The sequence below is a fragment of the Misgurnus anguillicaudatus genome, chromosome 22, assembly GCF_027580225.2.
Source record: "Misgurnus anguillicaudatus chromosome 22, ASM2758022v2, whole genome shotgun sequence".
Lineage (NCBI taxonomy): Eukaryota > Metazoa > Chordata > Actinopteri > Cypriniformes > Cobitidae > Misgurnus > Misgurnus anguillicaudatus.
This window is the reverse complement of record NC_073358.2, coordinates 52,200,851-52,221,198: the sequence shown is the minus strand read 5'-3', so window position 1 is coordinate 52,221,198 and position 20,348 is coordinate 52,200,851. Positions and strand designations below refer to the sequence as shown.

The 20,348-nt window shown below is 37.0% G+C and overlaps 1 protein-coding gene and 1 long non-coding RNA gene across 2 annotated transcripts in view; both read left to right on the top strand.

Annotated features, from left to right (window-relative positions):
* srrm3 (serine/arginine repetitive matrix 3) overlaps positions 1-20,101 on the top strand; it is a 55,569-nt gene extending 35,468 nt beyond the window's left edge. Inside the window, exons 9-14 of the mRNA XM_055198187.2 lie at positions 212-319; positions 438-597; positions 11,368-11,639; positions 11,843-12,067; positions 13,827-13,949; positions 17,794-20,101. Of these exons, the coding sequence (XP_055054162.2) occupies positions 212-319; positions 438-597; positions 11,368-11,639; positions 11,843-12,067; positions 13,827-13,949; positions 17,794-18,007 (1,102 nt within the window). The 3' untranslated portion in view covers positions 18,008-20,101. The remainder of the gene's footprint in view (positions 1-211; positions 320-437; positions 598-11,367; positions 11,640-11,842; positions 12,068-13,826; positions 13,950-17,793) is intronic.
* LOC129439521 (uncharacterized) lies at positions 4,984-7,389 on the top strand. Its single transcript, XR_008642824.2, has 2 exons — positions 4,984-5,704; positions 6,847-7,389. It is a non-coding gene; the product is annotated as an uncharacterized lncRNA (long non-coding RNA).
* Positions 20,102-20,348: the final 247 nt, after the last annotated feature.

The window sequence follows — 20,348 nt, the reverse complement described above, 5'->3', positions numbered from 1 at the left end:
ACTCTCAGATTCATTCTGGTTTGAGATTAAAAGATTTTTAGAAGATATAAAGCTTCATTATGATGAAGTTTGCCGTGGTGATACCCAGCGTTCGGTCAAAAATTAACAAGCCAACAATGGGTTAAAATCCACCAATGCTCAAAGTCCCAACCTTCCAGTTACTGTACGTTTGTATCTTTTGAATATTTATGTGTGTGTGTGTTACCTGCAGGTCATCGTTGGAGTCTCCTGACAGAGGCGATCATCACAGAGGAAGCTGCTGTAGTTCTCGCAGTGGATCCGTCTCATCCACAGTCAGTGTCTCCAAATCACCCAGCAGGTGAGACAAACACTATCCTTATAGTAGTTCCAGTGAAACCTGTCATAATAGTTAATGATTCTGTATTAGTTGACTGAGATCAAACTAAAGTCATTCACTGTGACGTCTCTCAATCCAGATCAGATGTGAAGTGCAGGAACGACAGACTCAAACAGGAAGGATGTCACAGTCCGCCTCCGTCTCCCAGGACCGACCAGCCAATCACGTGGCAGAACGGCAACCACAGCGTCCGTGTCCGCAACGGAAAAGATTCTGCAGAGGGAGATAAAGCCAACGATGTATGTAGTCTTCTCTATCTCAACTTCATCTGTCTCAACCGTCTACTTTCAGATAAACTTTCGCTCTCTCGCACACAAACTGATTGGGTCCTGTATCGACTGTATTGATCTTCTTTGATTCCATGTCTTGAGTTTTTCTGTTCTCATGTTTGTATTTGGTGAAAATCTGAAGCAGATATCCGTCTTTGTTCTTTATAATGAAGTTTATGCGTTATACTCAGGAGCCATTTTGACTTTTTCAGTTTTAAGAAAAAGAATGAATGAATGTTGAAGATTGACAGGATTCCTTTCTTACATGGTGGAAACATCTGTTGGCTCTCATGTGGGTTTCTCAGTTAATGTCATATAATAGTCTTACAGAAGTTCATCATTCACGCAAAGGCCGAAAAATTGACGGTTTGTTAGATTTTGCATCAAACCATTGATTTCTGGAAAGTTTTAACTGGCAAGGATGCAATTGCAGATGTTGGGTAAATTACCTTAAAATGATGTTCATGAAGTTAAAATTAGTCAAAATTCAGTCAAGGCAAGATTAAAGGTGCAGTGTGTAGATTTCAGCGCCATCTAGCAGTGAGATTGTGAATTGCAACCAACCGCTCAGTCCACCGTTCACCGAAAAACATAGAGAAGCTACGTTAGCTGCCACAGGACAAACATGGTGTTGTCAAGACAAAATACACGCTCTGTAGAGCAGTTTGTCCATTAAGGGCTACTGTAGAAACATGGCGGCACAAAATGGTGACTTCCATGTAAGGGGACCCGTGGTGTACATAGATAAAAATGGCTCATTCTAAGGTAATAAACACATAACAGTTCATTATGCAAGGTCTTAATACACCACTGATAATATAGTTATGTATATAATAGTACATTTCTGTCATTAGATCCGTCTAAAAGTTACACACTGCACCTTTAATGTATCGAGCCTGATGTATTGAACCAGTTCAGAATATTACAACATTACTCATTTAGTATTTAAGTCATAGTTTAAAAAAAAATTAAGATTTTGTCTACATACATTTTGGCATGTTACTAAAAATACTTTAAAGCGATAGTTTACCCATAAATGAAAATCGGTTCATTAATTGTTTTCTGAACACAATGGAAGATATTTTGAGGAATGTTTGTAATCAAATCTTTTCTGAGCACAAATTACATTTATATTTTTTCCCTACTATGGCAGCCAATGGTACTCCTTCTTCCACCTTGATTACAAATATTTTTCTTTATGTGTAGCAAAACGTCTCGGTTACGTATGTAACCCACGTTCCCTGAAGGAAGGGAACGGAGACCTCACGTCCCAATTCGTCGGTCACGACGTAACGTCGTAGTGACCGACTGAAAGGGAACTTTTATACAGGATTGTAATAATTTGAGGGTGAATAAACTACGACAGAATTGTCATTTTGGGGTGAACTATCGCTTCAAAGGTAGTTTTCAATCATTTTAGGTGCTCAACATTTACATATTCCAATTCACGCTTGAAAGGCTGTATATTTATTTTTTGGGTAAACTTTAAACTGTATATTTAACTATATGCATTCATAAAGAATTCAGACCCCTTTTACTTTATTCAATTTGAGAATTGCTGTACATCGACGCCCCCCATCCAACCTGACCAAACTTTGCAAAGAAGAATGACGGAAAATCCCCCAAAAGTTTGTTGTGTCACCCAAAAAGACTTAATTGAGGGCTGTAATTGATATTTTGTCTTATTCTTTTAAATAAATTCACAGACATTTTTAAATTATCATTTTGACTTTGTCATAAGTCAGTGAGTGTTGATAAATGAGAAAGAAAAATTAATGTAAAGGTGCCATAAAATGTAAAACTGTATTAGGCATAGATCAATAATAAGAGCTAATGGTAATGACATATCATAAGTCTCAAACACGATTGTTTCCTCCTTTTTATGTAAACCTCGTGCATGCAAAAGACCACTGGAAAACAGACCAATCACAACATAACACCAACTGTGACGTTACAGTCCAGGGGCTCTATAATACACCCGGCGCAATGCCGCACAATGCGCGGCGCAAGTGTCTTTTGCTAGTTTCAACAATTATCATTTTCACGTTTAGCGCCACGTTGTTTAAGTAAATGCATTTGCGCACAATTTTGCGCCCATAGGCGTTCTGGTCTGAAAACGAGGTGTGTTCAAGCGCATTGTTGCCGCGTTGCTATTTTGAGGCAACTAAAATGGTAAATGGACTGCATTTATATAGCGCTTTTAACAGACCTATGGCCATCCAAAGCGCTTTACAAGTTTGCCTCACATTCACCCATTCACTCACACAATCATACACCGATGGCGGTGTCAGCCATGCAAGGTGCCATCCAGCTCGTCTTGCTCAAGGACACCTTGAGACTTGGTCCGTGGAGCCGGGGATTGAACCACCAACCTTCTGGTTTGTAGACAACCTACATGAACCACTGAGCCACTGCCGCCCCAAAATAGACTACGCCACTGACCAACAAAAACCTGGTCTAAAGTCTAAAGTCAATGGCGCAATATTGTTTTTGTTATTTAATGAGCGTGTTAGAAATATGCGCCTATAAACGGGAGGACAACGCGGGTTTGCTTATCACATAAATGAATGCGCAGCAGCACAAAAACGCTTTTAAATATGACAGATTAAAGGATTGAATGTAAACGATTATTATTGAGTCTCTTGGACATAAATGAGGACTAATTATGAGGTGTAAAGAGCTGCCTCACCTGTAGTCTGGTAAGTAATTAAAGAGTAACTAAACCCTAAACCAATTTTTTTAAAGTTAATGATCTGTAAAAATTATGCTTTATTAGTGCTGTTCATTGATTTTAGTAAGTTTTTTGACATTTGGATATAAAGTGTTTCAATACTATATGGTGTAAAAACGTCTGAGTGCTGCCCACTTCAGGTTGAACGGTGGCTACTGCAGTTGAATTTTCCTATTGGATGTTGGGTCCAAAAAATGACTCATGACGTAAGCAGGTTCAAGATCACCACGCCCTTGTTACGATCTCACCACACACTTGGTACAAGCTTAGTTCGTCCCCTCTATCTCCGTTTGGATCTGCCCACTTTTCTTGCATTTTTCAAATATTGCCAGTGGGCGTAGTCAGGCTCTGAACAGGGGTTTAGTTACGCTTTAAATGCTTTGCTTTAAACAAATGCATCTTTTTTAAAATGTTTTTAAATGCTACCCTACAGATTTATTGTATATGATGACTCTGCACCTGTGGATATGATGACATGAGAAACATTTTAAGTAATGCTTTTTAAAAATCCCATGGCGCTTTCCGAGTGCTGAAACGCTTTGGCTTTTTGCACGTTTGTAAATTTTTTATCTCTTGTTTGTATTTTAAGAGTTCAAACCTTTTCTTGCATATTTGCTAATTATTTTATGAGTTTACAATGATTATGTAGGATATCAATACATTTACAGCAATTAAAAGCCTGCTATTTGTACTTCTATGACTGAAAGGAAAAGGCTTTTAAAGGTTTTAATCCAAAAAATTAAAATTTCAATAAAAATGAAAACAACACATGTTTTAACATTATTCTTAAACTGGTGGTCTTTTTCCACTGATTAAGTTTTTCAGTATACAAAGTCCGTCATGTAAATAGTGCCAGCGCAACGTGCTTTTATAAAGGGGATGAGAGATAAGACTCTCATTGGTTTATTGCACGTTACACCCAAAACACACCCATTACTCATTATGAAATTAGGAACAACCCTTTTTGACCATGCGCTTGGCGCACAAACCAGTTTCCCTGTTGTTAAATTAGCAAAAGGGCCATCGGACACCCGTGCACTTTAGACAATGCGCTTAAATCGTTAAAATAGGGCCCCAGATGTACGACCCAACATTAAATTAAGTACAGTGTTGTTACAATGCTAAAAACAAAGTTGTGACTGCTGAGTTAGCGCTATATGCTAATTAATGCTATATGCTAGTTAATGCTATATGCTAGCGTTTAGCCTGAAGTTCTACTATTGACATTTACACACACTGAAAAAAAATTCCGTAGAAATTGCAGCTGGGTTGCCGGTAACTTATTGTAAATTTAAATGAATGTTTTTTACTGGCAACATTTTGTTCAAAGTTAAATGAACATTAAACATTTACAAGTCTTTGTCTTTACAGAGTAAAAAAACAGCATCAAGCAAAACATTCTGGGAAACAAAATCTGAAGCAAAAAAAAACAGAAAAAGGTTGATGATGATTTCTGGTTCCCAGAATGCTTTGCATGAGGCTGTTATTGTATAGTTTTATTCTGTAAAGATAAAGACTTGTTAATATTTAAAATATATTTAACTTTGAACAAACTCTTACCAGTAAATAACATAAATTTAAATCTACGGTAAATAACCAGCAACCCAGCTGCAATAAGTATAACATTGTAATTTCTACGGATTTTTTTTACAGTGCACAAACACAGAGCTACTGAAGGAGCTGCTTTGAGAAACAGCCAATCAGAGCAGAGCTCAACATTATTATTCATGACCCTTTTAAATAAGTTAATAATAGACCATTTCATTCTAAAGGCAAATCCTAGGGTTGTAAATGGACATGAAAAACTGACTCTGGATCATTTTTGCACTTAATAGAGCCACAAACCTAGATATCAGAAAACAATTTAACAGATTATTACAATGTATTCTTTGGCACCTTTAATAAATAATCAGGCTGCAAAATAACAAAACCGAAAAAGTGAAGAGGGTCTGAATACTTTCTGAATGCACTTTGTTGTAATGACAGGTGAGGGACTTAAAAATCAAACAAACCAACACTAAAATATATTTCTATAAGAATGAATGTGTACGAGTGAATTTTACAGGGGTGAGGAGGTCAGATACAGTTTTAAAGCAAACATGAAGAGTCTGGTCATACAGTACCGTATATCTGATCTCTGTACAGTACAGAATGGGTTTGCATGCAGTGTTTGAGAAAATCTCATACAGTTTTTTTATTCATTTGCTCAATCCATCCTTGTTTGATTGATTTCTTGACCTCTTTGAATTGACATGATATCTTCCCACAAATAAATGCCCAAACTTTTCTGTCTTGTTTGTAAAAAGCACTCATATGATTTGGAACTGGACCAGGTAGATTAAATGGGTATGTGTACTAGTTTTTCTTGTCAATACAGTTACAGTAAAACTCTGCTCATGTTCTGCTCAGATATGTGTGAGGTGTACCGCAGGTGATCTGATTCTTACTGTTATTGTGCTCACGAATGATTAGACGAGAGACGTCACGAGCCAATCCTTCAGATGCTTTGTAAATCCTGAATTTCTGAGTCCGGGCCTGATAATTCGGCCTCTCTTTGTTCATACGGTTCAGACTACAGATTCATGAGTTATCGCTTAGTTAAAATCACGACAGACGTGGACATTACAGCCGTGATTATAGATGGTATTTACTGAACGTTCTTCACATGGTCACAAATGCTAAGTTTTTATAATTCAAATATTTTATGTAATATGATGTTTTCCTTCCCAGATAGCAATAGACTCTGGGGTGGATCTGGTCCGAATTCGGCAGCTCCCGTGCAGAGTCTGTTGCTATGTGGGTCCTGTCTATATTTCAGTCGTGTAATGTTTAGATGTTTAAAAGGGACAAACGAATGCTCTGTTATTACACAACAGACTAAACTAAAAAGGACAAATTAAGTCAAGTTCTTACACTCAAAGGGACCCAAGCCATTTGGATTGGGGGTCTTAAAACAAATGTGGTGCGCTTTACTTTCTTGGCAAAAAAATTTGACAATTGCTGAGAGCAAATATTATTCAAATACAAGGATTAATTCTTATTCACGAGCCGTATCATCATCATCATCATCATGATATGGCTTTATAAATGTGATTGGGGTCCCTTTACAATGTTAGTTTTCCATTTTAGCAATGACCGCCCTCCACCCCTTCCCACCTCCATCCATCCATCTGTGCTGTTCGATGTCCCGTCATGCTTTCTCTTTTACCACGAGTCTGCATGCATGCCATTGATTTTTACGTTCCTTCTAGCCGATTCGATCCTAACGATAGAAATGTGGCTGCTCTTGTGTCCGAGCGAAAACGACAGCAATTCATGTACTAGACTGCTTTCGGAGTATCATTCGGTATCATTTTTCTTTTTTTTTGTATGTCCACTCTTTTGTTTTGCTATGTTTTTGTTGGAATTGTCTCCTTAGTCTGTGGATCAAATAATCTTAGCTTGGATACTAAAAGAATTCATTGTCTTTTTCCCATTTCGCTGCGGAGAATTTTCCTTTTTCCTTTTTTCCCCTTTTTCTTCCTTTGTTTTGTTGATATTGCATCCGTGTCACTGGTTGAAATGAAAGGTAGGTAATGCTCTGCCTACGCACGTGGAGAATGTGACAAGCACCCTAGCTTGACATCAGTGTCTCTATCTTTCTTTCTCTTTGTTTATCTTGAGGAAAACCAAAGGTTGGCGGGTTGTTTATCATTCTTTGATTCCTTTTAGAATTGTTTGCTCTACTTTCATTCTCTATTTTGCCTTTCTTTTCAATCTGAAATCTACCTCTGCTCTCATGCTTCAGCGTTCAGTACACACTGCCCCCCTCCCACAGGTTCATCTCTTGTCTGCGTTTTTGTTTTCTTCTTTTTCGGTAGAATGCATTTTCTGTCTGTGCCGCATTCCTTTTGTCTTTTGGTGAAATGGTACTGTATGTCTCGTATGATTTGGTCACTTTCCTTTATTTTCTCGACACACGAGGGCTGTTTCCAAATTTTCCAGGTTAACATTCTGCTTTTTAATTTTTATTTTTTTAATTTATTTATAGTGCGCAATAGAGAACACAGACCTGTTCAAAGGCTTTCATTTCAAAAGTATTTTCCCCATTTATTTTCTCCGAAGGGATTTTTTTAAATCTTCACACTGCAAAAAAATGATTTTCAAGAAAAAAATTCCTAGTATTTTTGTCTTGTTTTCAGTAAAAATAAAAAAAATTAAAAGTAACTTTTTTTCTTAAATTGGCAGATTTTTTTTGCTTGTTTTATGCACAAAATTACTTAAGTTTGATATTTTTGGTCTAAAACCTAGACTTATTTTCTTGGGTTGTTTTGCTCATCAAGAAAAAGCATCTTAATTTAAGAATTTTTAGATATTATTACTGAAAACATATCGAGCCCCTAAGGTGACATTGGAGTAAAAAAAATCTAAAGTTTAGTTTTATGTGCTCATGCGAAACCTTCATGTGCAGACTTTTTTTAAGTTTAGTTTTGCGTGCTCACGTGGAACTATCGCGTGCTCACGTGAAACTATCGCGTGCGCACGTGAAACTATCGCGTGTGCACGTGAAAGTTTCACTTGCGCACGCGAAACAAAACGCGGTAGTTTCACGTGCACACGCGAAAGTTTCACGTGAGCACGCGATAGTTTCACGTGAGCACGCGATAGTTTCACGTGAGCACGCGATAGTTTCGCGTGAGCACGCGATGGTTTCGCGTGAGCACACGAAAGTGAGCAAGCAAAACTAAAAATTTATTATTATTTAATTTTTGCACCATGTCCTCTTAGAGGCTGCGCAAAAACAAGACAAAAATACTAATACATTTTTTTTTCTTGAAAATAATTTTTTTGCAGTGCAGAGTCAAAAACTTTTCAAGCATTTTTTGAATATAAATGAAAATATAAAGAAAAAAGAATCAGTATCAAGTATAAAAGCAAAATATTTGTCATGGCAACTTGTTATGGTCTTTACTATGACTTCTAAACAATCTATCATCTTAGCATTGTTATTAAAATGATTTTTTTATAAAGAAAATAAATGGGATATTTACTTCTGACATAATTCTGCTGTTTCTTGATTTTAGAAAATATTTGTAGGTTTTTGATTCGTTTTATTTAGTTATCAGTGTCTGAGGTCAGAAATCGTTCCAAAATATCAATCTTTATGTTTCTGCAGCTTCTTGCATTGTTGTAAATGAATTACATTAATAACATAATAAATGTAAATGAGTTTATTTCCTCAAAACTGAAATACCGCAATGCCAACACTGAAGATTATTAGTTTAGAAATGTATTTTTATAAACTGCATGAAATAAAAAAATGTTTTGTGGCTTCTAGTAATGCATAACTTCTGTATGTTAGTGTACTGATACAACGGCATAAACATAAACTTTTAGCACATATGTGCTTGAGTAATAAAATACATTCAGGGGTGTTAAAAGTACAGAGAAATTGTGCTTTAGTATAGGTATGGTGTGACACATGATTTCCATTACAAGGCCGATATATTAAGTCAGCTGGAGTGAAACTTTTTAGCATGCACCTTTTAACATTAACCTTTTAAAGCATCTGCTAAATGACTAAATGTAACAGTCCTTTTTTGTGATTGTTGCGGGCAAAAATCCTTGATCTTAAGGCACATTTTCTTGAAAAGTGCAATGAAATATTCAGGATATTTATGCATTGTTATGCGATGAAATTGCGGGAACTTGCCAAAATTGCATGAAGTTGCAAAAACTGTTTGCAGCTTTTGCAGCTTTTCATTGATGTTCAAATCGCGTAATCACGTCACTTCCTAACATTCCCATGACAACAGGGGCCATGGCTGCGCTTGTGTGAAGTAAATGCAACATTTTTCAATGTTTTCTGCTATGATATATGTGACTTTTTGCTACGCAAATGCGGGGATTATGAAATCATGCAAGCTTCGCATATTTTGCGCGCAGAAATGTGCAATTTATACGACGAAATATTTAAAAAAAGCGACCCCTGCATAAATATGCGGGCTTTGGCTTATTATGCATTGAATCATGTGATTGAATAATCGCGTTTTTCTGGAGGGACTGTTTTAAACCTTTAACCATTTTTTAACTCTTTCCCCACCAGCCAGCGTCAGCATTTTTTATGATTTTCACAAAAGTTGAATGCCTTGCAGAAAGTTTTCTTCTTTAAAATTATAAACATACAAATATATTAAATGAAAGAACAAACCGTTTCATCCTACCTTCATTTGTTCTCTCTTATCACCTCTCAAATATGGGTAGGTTTCTTCAAAAATACAAAATTTTGAGCAAAAAGCTGAGATAATTGCCTTTTGTGAAGGACTTTTGATAGAGATCAGATTCGGAACGATTATACACAGAATTGTTACTGTTGTAGAATTAGCTGATGCTTGGTTTTTATAAATTGTGTAAGAGCGCCACTTAGTGGATAATAGCAGAATTAAAGATTACCGTAAAAACTCCTCAGCGTCATTGGGAGGAAAATGTTTTCTTTTAATTGACAAGATAACTCGATAATGGCGGGAAAGAGTTAAATTATCACGAAAAATTAATGACATTAATAGGCTGATTGGTTAAGCATGTCTGAAAAACCAATAAAGAGTATATATTTATAAGTACATTTGAAAGCATTTGAGCATTTTTTAAAAAATAGAGTTATGCTGCCTTCAGGTGCTATCTAAATTATGGTAAATTCGAGTTTCCGAGGTAAAATTTGCATAAAGAAACCCCTTAAATGCCGTGTTTACCTCTGGAACGTTCGGAAATCATTTTGATACCCAAATTCCCGACATGAGCATCAAACTTTATCCACAACAGCTTCATTGCCTTGTCTTGTCATTAAACATTTGTCCCATGATACACGCTAATATGTCCTCCATTCTTCCGACAACAAAGCACCTGAACAAAACAAACTCGTAATCACGAGAAGTGGGAATTATCAAACTTTCAATAGCACATGAAGGCAACATTAGTCTGGACACGCTGGAAACACAGATTCAAAAGTACAGGAAACCTTTATAGTGAATTTATAAAGTACAGCTACTCTGGTACTTTACACCCCTGTGCATAGTGTCAGTCATTAAAGAAGAGACCGAAACCGGTGAGATGTACGAGTACGATGATAACTTTACAATGTTGTACTGATAAATTCACGACGAGTGTCTCAGCACACACACACACACACACACACACGCACTGTGATAATCGTGTCGAGTTGATTTCTTTTTGTCTTTCTTTCTCTCTTTGATTTGGTTTTCATGCATTGTTCATACAGTATTCACTATCCAGGGACGGGGTTGTGTCTTTATCTCTTGCATTTTGTGAATCTAATGATGCACTTATGTTGCCCCACTTTTCCCTTCTCTTCAAACCTTACCTACTAAAGGAGGGAATGCCACTTTATTGGTAAGTGGATGTTAACCAAAAGGGAGTTGAAACAAAACAGAATAACCATTTAAAGAGCTGTTAAAACAGGACAAGGGTCGCTGCACATCTCAGCAATTGTCTGAAGGACAAAACAATCCAGAAGCAAGCTCTATTGAGTAGACGACCAAATGTTTTCTAATTCTTGTGAATTTTCATTTCGTTCTTTCCATTTCTGTGATGTTCTGTCAAGTTGTCTGTTTTTGATTTTTTTCTAGTTTGATTTTTCACCTTTTGGTTTGTAGCTTTTTTTCTGAAATTCAAAGCCCTCTTTCTCTTCTTTACTGTACACTTCAGTCTCTCTCTCTCTCTCTCTCTCTTTCTTTTACAGTTTGGCATATTCTCCCTCTCCCCTTTTTGTTTTTTTTTTGGGACTATTCTTTTCAAATCATTATGTTTTTGCATGCCAAGTATTGCATGCACTGCACCATAGAGGACTGTCTGTAAGCCAGAGAGATTTCCTAGCACTTTCTTTGAGAGATTTTTTTGGCAAGTACGCTCAAGTACGCTCTTTCGTCCAGGAGGAAACCGATTCTAATTTCAATGTTTATTTCTGTTTGTTTTTTCTTTTTCTTTTTGGTTTGTCGGTTAAAATTCACCTGCAGAAACTTCGACCTCTGCCGTCATCGCCCTCCAGCTCGCAGACGTTGGCGTCGTCTCATCTGAGAGGTGCTAAGCATCCCGTCGTTCTTCCCAAGAGTCCAGTCGAACCCGTGCTCCAGACGGCTCAAGACGCCTGCGGAGACGGCAAACCGCCGTCCGAATCGTCGGGGAGACGCAGCGGACGGCCGAGAGTTCGAGAGAAGATGAATCACTCGCCGGCACACAGCAGCGACTCCCAACGTGAGCCGCACACTAAAACCAAGAATGAAAAGAAGTAAGAACAGAAACGCACCTGGAAAATCTGAAATGCTTTTCCAAGTTTGAACAAATAATGATAGTGGTGTAATTTTTTTTGTCAGAAAATTACAGTTATCATCAAAGACCTCAAATCTGAACTTTATAAAGCATAACTGAGTAACATTTTCTTCTGGATAATAGAGGTTTTTTTAGATAGTCTCTGTGCTTTTGCTCACACAGGAGAAAAGGATCTCATTCATCAAAGCGGCACCGTCGTGGAAGAGGTCAGAACCATCACCGGACTTCTTCCATGTCTCCGGGTCGACACAAGCGTACGTCCAAGAAGAAGAAGAGCAGAAGTCACGGGCGTCAGCGTGCCAGTTCATGGAGCAGCGGTAGATCTTCATCACGAGAACGAGACCCCAGCAAAAGCAAATCACCACATATGAGGCAAAACAACTCCAGGTACATCCCAGGGCCAGATGCTGACAATTCTTATTTTAACGGTATATTGCAGATTTCATTTTAAAACTGCAATGTTTATCTGTGTAAATTATTATTATAAAAAAAAATCATGTGCCTCCATAAACTTTATACAAAATCTGAAAATGTACTTCTGCCGTCTTGCGCTGATCATTTTCTGACCATGTCAACTAGGGCGGACTTGGGCGGAGCATCTATTAACCACATCCCCTTAAACCATGCCCGTTTTTCTTTGTGTGATATTTTGTTTAACTTAAAACGGAAATATGTCACAATACAGAAGTTGATTGCCAGCCCAGTCTCACGAAATTACATACTTATAGTTGCGTAAATTTTTGAAATGTTTGCATTTTTTTCGTGATCGTATCGCAAATTTCTGTTTATGTGTCATTGTCACGTATTTGTTATGTTACTCAACTGTTTTGTCTATTTTCTTACCATTGTCGCTTCGGTTTAGGGTTAAATTTACATAAAATGACATCCCTACCCAAACCCAACTCTTGGGCGCTCACATTATAACAATAACTAAAACTATAAAAATATAGTTTTGAAAGTTGTTTTATATTAAAGACAAAAGCGGAGTTCACATCTTACTCTAACTATAAAGATAGATACAATATCAATACAAGAACGATATGGTTGGGATCACTTTCTGAACGATTTTTCCACCCCTTGTTGAATGATAAACCATTGACAGCCAATCAAATCTATCTCAACTTTAAGTGCACGCACACTTGAAATGACAGTGGAAAAGCTCAATACGGAGGTCACATAAAATGACCTCAGGTATCCAGCGCTGATGCAGTTGCTTTGAAATTTACAACGTGATGCTTTTTTCCTACCACACTGACTATGCCAAAATGTAAGATATTAAATTCAATTATACAAACTAGATTCACTATTTAGACTTACACGAAACGCAACGTGTTATCTGCTGGGTTACCCGCTGTGTAAATACAACAAGAACAGCATATTTACATATTCAGTGACGTAAATAATTTCAAAAAATTTTATTACAAGAAATATCTAATAAAAGTTCATGTCATTAAAGGCAAGTATTTGCGCAAGTGCCCTGTGCATGAGGGAATTAGCATAAAGTTATCATTATAATGTGGACGCTAATATAGTTTCCATTATAGTTAACGTTATATTTATCGTTATAATGTTAACGGCCCCTTACCCTAACGCCAGGCAACAATGGTTTAAAAATCAGAAAATTAAAAAAAAAATCAGAAAAAATAGTATAAACCAATACTTAAAGTGACATCCTAACGCAAACACTAAATCTAACCCTAAACCGAAGGGACAATGGCTTGAAAATAGGAAAAAGCAGTTGAGTAACCAATACGTGACAACAGAAATTCTTAATACGGTTACGAATAAAATGTGGAAATTCATGAACAGTATCACGAAAAATAATCAAAAATTTACATGACTATAGGTGCGTAATTTTGTGAGGTAGCAGATTGAGATGCTGTTCACTGGGACTTTAAATAAAGCTTTAAATTCAATCTTATCAAATCATTTGGAAAAAGCTGCATGCTTAAACACAGTAAGTGAATCTAGAATTGAATATTTTTTGATTTTTAAAAAATGAGAGGAAAGAGGTGATTATGTGAACAGTAAAATACTACTTGGTGCATTTGACAGCTCAGTTTCTACATCAGATCTTTATTACATGTGCAGAGAATATAGGAGATATATTTAACCGTCTGATTTCTGTCTGTCTGTCTGTCTGCAGAGAGCGAGACAGCCCTCATCATTCAGATACAGAGAGAGCTCGCCGGCGATCCCGCAGTTACTCTCCTATCCGTAAGAGACGAAGGGACTCGCCCAGTTTCATGGAAGCTCGCAGAATCACCAGGTACATCTGACAGAGATTCAGTACAATGACACTTAATCAAAAATGCTTTTTCTCTTTTATTTAAATTCCTCTATGTGGAAAAATGTATTGTGACATTAATTGTTATCATGAGGTCATTTCGGCATGTGTTTTTTTATAAGACTTAACGTCAACATCTCTGAGTTTAGTTCTGACCTGTGAGGATGCATTTAATAGATGTAAGGGCTTCATTGTTGCATCTGTGCTCAAAACCTTGATGTCTTTCAGGCTGTGTGCGTGTGCGTGCGTGCGTGCGTGCGTGCGTGTGTGTGTGTGTGTGTGTGTGTAATGTACTGAATAACTGCATGGTCAGGATAAAAAAAAGAAACAGGCTGGTTTCTGTACTGTGTGTTTGCATTGAAATGGCTGCAGGATGTGCAGAAAAAATGACTGCAAAAAGTCAGTCTGCTTTTAGCATGGTTTGTTTTCATCACTAGCAAAAAAAAAATCTTAATCCTTCAAAAAGTTGAAAAAATAAAATGTATTTATTTAATTAGTTTTTGTTTTTCAAATCTCTAACCTGTCTGTTTATCTCCAGGTTTAAGTAACTTTGTTTGTTTCCTACTCTTTTTAATGCTGCTTTCACACCAGCCTCGGTGGAGGCGTCAAGCGCGAGTGATTTCAATGTTAGGCAATGAGGCATTTACGGTACATTCACACGGGGTGTAAGCATAAACGCTTTCCATTCACTTTTAATGGGCGAAGTCAGGCGTTGCTGAACTTAATTGTGGATCCGTCGTGCCGCGTCACTGCCGTTGCTTGCGGCAGAAGTTGAACATTTCTTAACTTTTCAAGCGACAACGCGTGCGTCAGCCAATCAGATCGCCTTATGCAAATACTGGAGGCAGAGCCAGCCAATTATGTTTATGGAAGACCAGAGCATGTGTTGCGGCCACTGTGATTGGCTGTTGGCCACGCTTCAGACAAACCTTCTGTCAAGCGTTAATGCTTTCGCCTCGTGTGAATGTACCGTTATGCTATGTACACACCAAACGCGGGGCATCGCATTACTCGCTCTAGATTACTCGCGGGATTTAACTTCGTGTCATGCGAATTTTTCGCTCTAATTGAATATTTTCAACTTAAATCGAATAGTGCGTGTTTTTGCGGCAAACATGCCGCCCATATCGCTTCATTTGCATCGCCCCATGCGAGGACGCATCTGATTGTGTCTTTGCATTAATTTTGTATGTAATCTACACGCGCAAATCGTTGAACACACATCTGGTGTGAACACACAGTTAGTGCAGCACGGTAGATGCGATTCTGCCTCATTCGCGCGTCTAGTTCGTGCGAATGGCGTTGCCGCAGGACACACGCTAGTTGCAAAATTTAAAATTTGGCGGGAAAACGTGCCGCGTTAACCAATCAGGAGCTTGCTCTAGTAGTGATGTGATTAAAGGAAGTGAGCGGAGTCACAGAAGCCTCTCCCAATTTCCGTGTGAATGTCTCGATGACTAGAATTTCACGCGCGAATGAAGCGAGTAAACTCAAAATGTTCAAGCGGCAAACTAGACGCTATAGACGCGAATTTCACGCCTTAAACGTGGCTGGTGTGAACTAAGTCGTTAAATTTAAATGTTAAAGTTCTACGTTTTTCAGAAAGCAATGATTTCCTGCGATACAGATCTGTCACAGTTTGAGCTCTGATGTGTTAGATGTCACTCTCTCCTGTATGAAGGTTCCCTTGAAGACTTCAAGCTGGAATGATGCTGATCCGCAGGCCTTGGTTACCGTGGTAACCGTTGCCATGCATCTGGTCCCTCTATAGTTTGGTCCTGAACCAGCTCGATGATGCAGTACAACTCTATTCAACTCTCTCTCTCTTTTTCTGTCTCACTTACTCAGTGTTTCTCTCAGTCACTGATCTTTACTGCTCTCACCATTAACTTACATCACCAAAACTCTTCTGGCTTCTTCACAGATCAGCACTAACAATCCAGCAGTTTAATGATGGAGAGACAACGAAGAATTATATAGTTGTGTTCCTAAAGCTAGTGAGCTGCTAACATAGACAGAATAACAAACTATCATACTGTAGGTACACTGATGCAAACCTCTGCTGTATACAGCTGTAGTCATTTTGCCTTAAAAATAACAAATTGAAATGCAAATGTTTCACAGAGAAAACAATCCCAGAATGCACTGCAGATGCAATCTCGGCATCATGATAAAAATAAAAAAACTTTATTTATTCACTACTGAAAATTAATATTAGTTCAATGTAAGATTGTGGCGTATCCAAATGTTTGTGTTAGATTATAATGTGAGATTGCATGAAAGTAAAGTGCTTGCAGTAAACAACAAGGCAACTTACTGGCTTTTGAAACTAAAATGATCATCTGTGTGGATTTGTTTTTAGCTTGCTTGTAATGATATAGAAGTTTTAACAAACATATGTCACATGTAAAGTTGACCTCAGTGTGTTATGTCCTTTTGTAATCTTCATCTTTAACTGTATAGGAGTTACTGTAACTTGAAGATGAGGATCATGATGTGCATTTACAATACTAGTGCTGAATAACACTCGCTAAACTTCTTTTCCAGAAACTAACCAGCATTTCACTGCCTGTAACTTGACCTCTTTGACCACAATATCATTCAATATCATTTCTTTAAAGGGACCATGGCATGAAAATCTGCATTTTTCTATGTTTAAGTGCTATGATTGGGTCCCCAGTGCTTCTATCAACCTAGAAAATGTGAAAAAGATCAACCCAGTAACTTACTTTTGGTAAACCATTTTCTACAAGCACATAAAAAATAGGTCGTTGAAATTTGGCTCTCCTTATGATGTCATAAGGAGCTCTTATTATAATAATACAACCCCTTAATCTGCACTATCCAACCAGCACTTCCATTTAATGAGGGGGCAACTCATTAAATATATATATGATGTAGATACCGAATATTAATGAACTCCCATGCAAAGATGACAGCATAAGTTACGCACAACAATGCGTGACATGAGCTAAACTAATCAAGTTTGAAAATAGCTGCATTTTACTGCGCATCATTTTGGTCAATCTATCAATCAGACTAAGAAATCGACATTTTCTTATTTTATTTTAAGCAATTGGAAATCTGAGGGGGCCAAGGCCCACCCAGGCCCCCTCGTGGCTACGCCCCTGCATGGTGATCAGTGTTTGAATTTCATCCGCTCATTTGCATTTTAAAGGACACACCCAAAACGGCACATTTTTGCACACACCTACAAAGTGGCAATTTTAACATGCTATAATAAATTATTTTTATGTTTTTTTTTTGAGCTAAAGCTTCACATATGTACTCTGGGGACACCAAAGATTTATTTGACATCTTAAAAAAGTCTTGTGCCATGGCCCCTTTAAATAACAATTAGCTTTGCATTTAGCCCAAACTTTATATTTATGATCATTTGCTGGTTTAGATGTTTGATCAGCTGGACTAAGCAAGCTGGATAGATGACCTTAAATGAGCTTTAAATAACCTAAACCAGCTTGACCAAGTTTTAAAACAATACAAAAACCCTGAAAATGGCTCTGAAAGTTATTTTAATCCATGGTGGGTAAATATTGGACAGAACACACTGCTGGGTTAAAAATTATCCCATGTTGGGTTGTTGTTATGTAACTATGGGTTAAAACAACCCAGCATTGGGTCAAATGTTCTGTCCAATATTTACCCAACATGGCTCAAAAATAACCCAGCCATTTTAAGAGTTGGTAAATGTGGTAAATTTCAAAAGATTTTTTAACAACTGTTTGTTGTGTGTGGTCAAAGTGGCATTCAAGTATTTTAATGTCGCATTTTCTATTATATTAAAATATTATATCTCTCTCTGCAGCGCACGAAAGCGGCCCATCCCGTACTACCGACCGAGCCCATCGTCCTCCAGTTCAGCGAGCAGCTACAGCAGTTCTAGTCGCAGTCGCAGCCGCAGTCGCAGTTACTGCAGCTACAGCAGTTACAGCAGTTACAGTCGCAGCCGCAGCAGGAGTCGATCGAGCGCAGCTCGCAGTTACTGCAGTCAAAGCAGCTATGAGAGCCCTGCATTCTGACCGACAGGATCTCTACGTTCCCCTTATTGGACCTGTCATGAAGAAAACACAGAAGGTTTTATTCCCATCACACAGAAATCATTCCTGACTCTTTAGATGACCAGACTGTCCAAAAATGTGGAAAATTATAAACTGAAAAGCTGGTAACCGGGAATGAGGGCTTTGTTTTTTCCCTCAAAAAATCAGATTTGAAAATAACACAGATTTGGGTGCATTGTGAACAAAGCCTGAGAAACCACTTTAGGAAGGAAGTCAAAAGCAAAATATCTCACTGCTTGGGCCCAGATTTATACAGATTATAAATAATCATCATGTAATGTCAATCACAAGCTAAAGTTCAAGTGTTTATATTTAGAAAGCCTAAAGAACAAAGATGAGAAAGCACTTTTTCTGAAACTCTTCCACATTGCAAAAATGACCAAAAGTTAATTTATCGTGAGACGCTACAGTTAAAATGAAATAATGTGTGTCTTGTAAAGCGAGACTCAATAGTGAGCTAATAAAAAACAAGAACAAAATATTACATTTGACATTAGCTTGTGACACTCACTAAAGAAAGATATTTCATCCTGAAATCAGCAGAAATATTAAAAAAAGAAAATGACACCGTACATAAAGAGATTGAAGGTTATTTCTGAGCACCAGAATTAGATTTGTTTGTACTGTGGTATTATTGTCATGACTGTCTTTAATCATGACATAATTTTCCAAACAGGCTTTGTTTTCTTTATGCAAAATATAATTCCTTCATTTTTTCCTTTGAACGTGACCTGGACATTTGAACAGTTTTCATCTTCTCAGTTTTTAAAAACTGATCTACTTTTTTTTAAAGTTGTATTATAATGACCGTATGTTTGAATATTTACCCTGCAAGTTTTGGCTGTAAACTATGCACTGTATATTTCACGTTATATACCGGATTACGCGAGGCTTTGTATGTGGAATCTTTGGCATGATGGAGAGAAATCCCGTCCGACATCAACTGCACTGATCTGAGCGTCTCTTCTACTTTTCTTTTACTCTTGGGTCTGTTTGACAAATCCATATCTGATGCACCTATAACACGAGTCCTTTTGGAGACGTGATATTTATTATTATTATATACAGTATTCCACTTATATTTTGGCTGTGTGTAGTGCATATAAATACAATAAGAGCTTGTGTACAGTTATCTGACATCTCTGATGTTTTTAAATTATTGTTTTTTAGTGTTAGTTGCACCTACCATGAAACCAGGCTGCAAAAATAAGCGCACACATCTTTTTATTATATTTATTATATTTATGTGTTATTCTATTTATTCGGTTATTTATACTTGTGATTGCTATTTATTGGATATTTATTTATGATTACTTAAGTATTTTTTAAGAGTTTCATTTTGCAAAATATGTTCAGTACGAAATAAGGAAAGCTAAAGATGTATAAGCACTTTTTTGTTTTTGACAAACTCATTTTAAATCAGTATGAAATATAAATGAACCCTGTTTATTGAAATCTGTTTGTAAACGGTTTATCATTGCATGTCAAATATCTAATCTTCCATCAGAATGTAATAATCTGCTTCAACTTTATTTTATTTTAAAACTTTAAACCTCTCAACACTCGACTCCATTTTGATATCTATTGAATAAATGAAGCCGTCACTCAGAAACTCAAAGACTAAATGCAGAATTATAAAACAATATTTTGGGGTTCATTTTTATATGCAGCTTGCTTTACGGGTTTTGCATTTTTTGCAAATATTTACCTGAATTTGGTATTGTATTTATTCTCTCATTCATTTGTCCTGGGGAGACTGTTTATTATAATCATTTATTATTGTTATTTCTTGTTTTCCTGTGAGTTTTGGTAAGAGGTTTTAAAGGAACTAAAAGCAGGTGCAGTTTTCACCTGTGTGGTTTCTAATTTGCGATGGAGAAACTGGCGTCCGTCTTCCGTTTTAAGCGTCTCCTCAGTGTTATAAGATTTTCTGTAATAATGTGAGTTAAATGAGCTCTAATGGCTGGATTGTATAAAGTCAGTAGATTTAGTGTACGAGTCATAATGAAACGCGTAATAAAACTATCTACAAACGAAACTTCTCTTTCCCGATCTTGTTCTTTATTTTATTAATTCCTTTAGATTTAGATATAGACAGTTTTTATATATGCAATAGCCATCATATAGACCCAACATAGTCTGGCTATGAGTAACCCAAAATAAAATTTGGTTACGTGGTGTTTTTGCCAAAATAACTTGTTAGATGTCTGATACTCCTTTATGTAAAAAAGTCAACCAAGTTTGCAAGGCGTTTGGTGTCATTTATTTGTTTATTTTTAGGCTATGGTTTCACATCTATTCA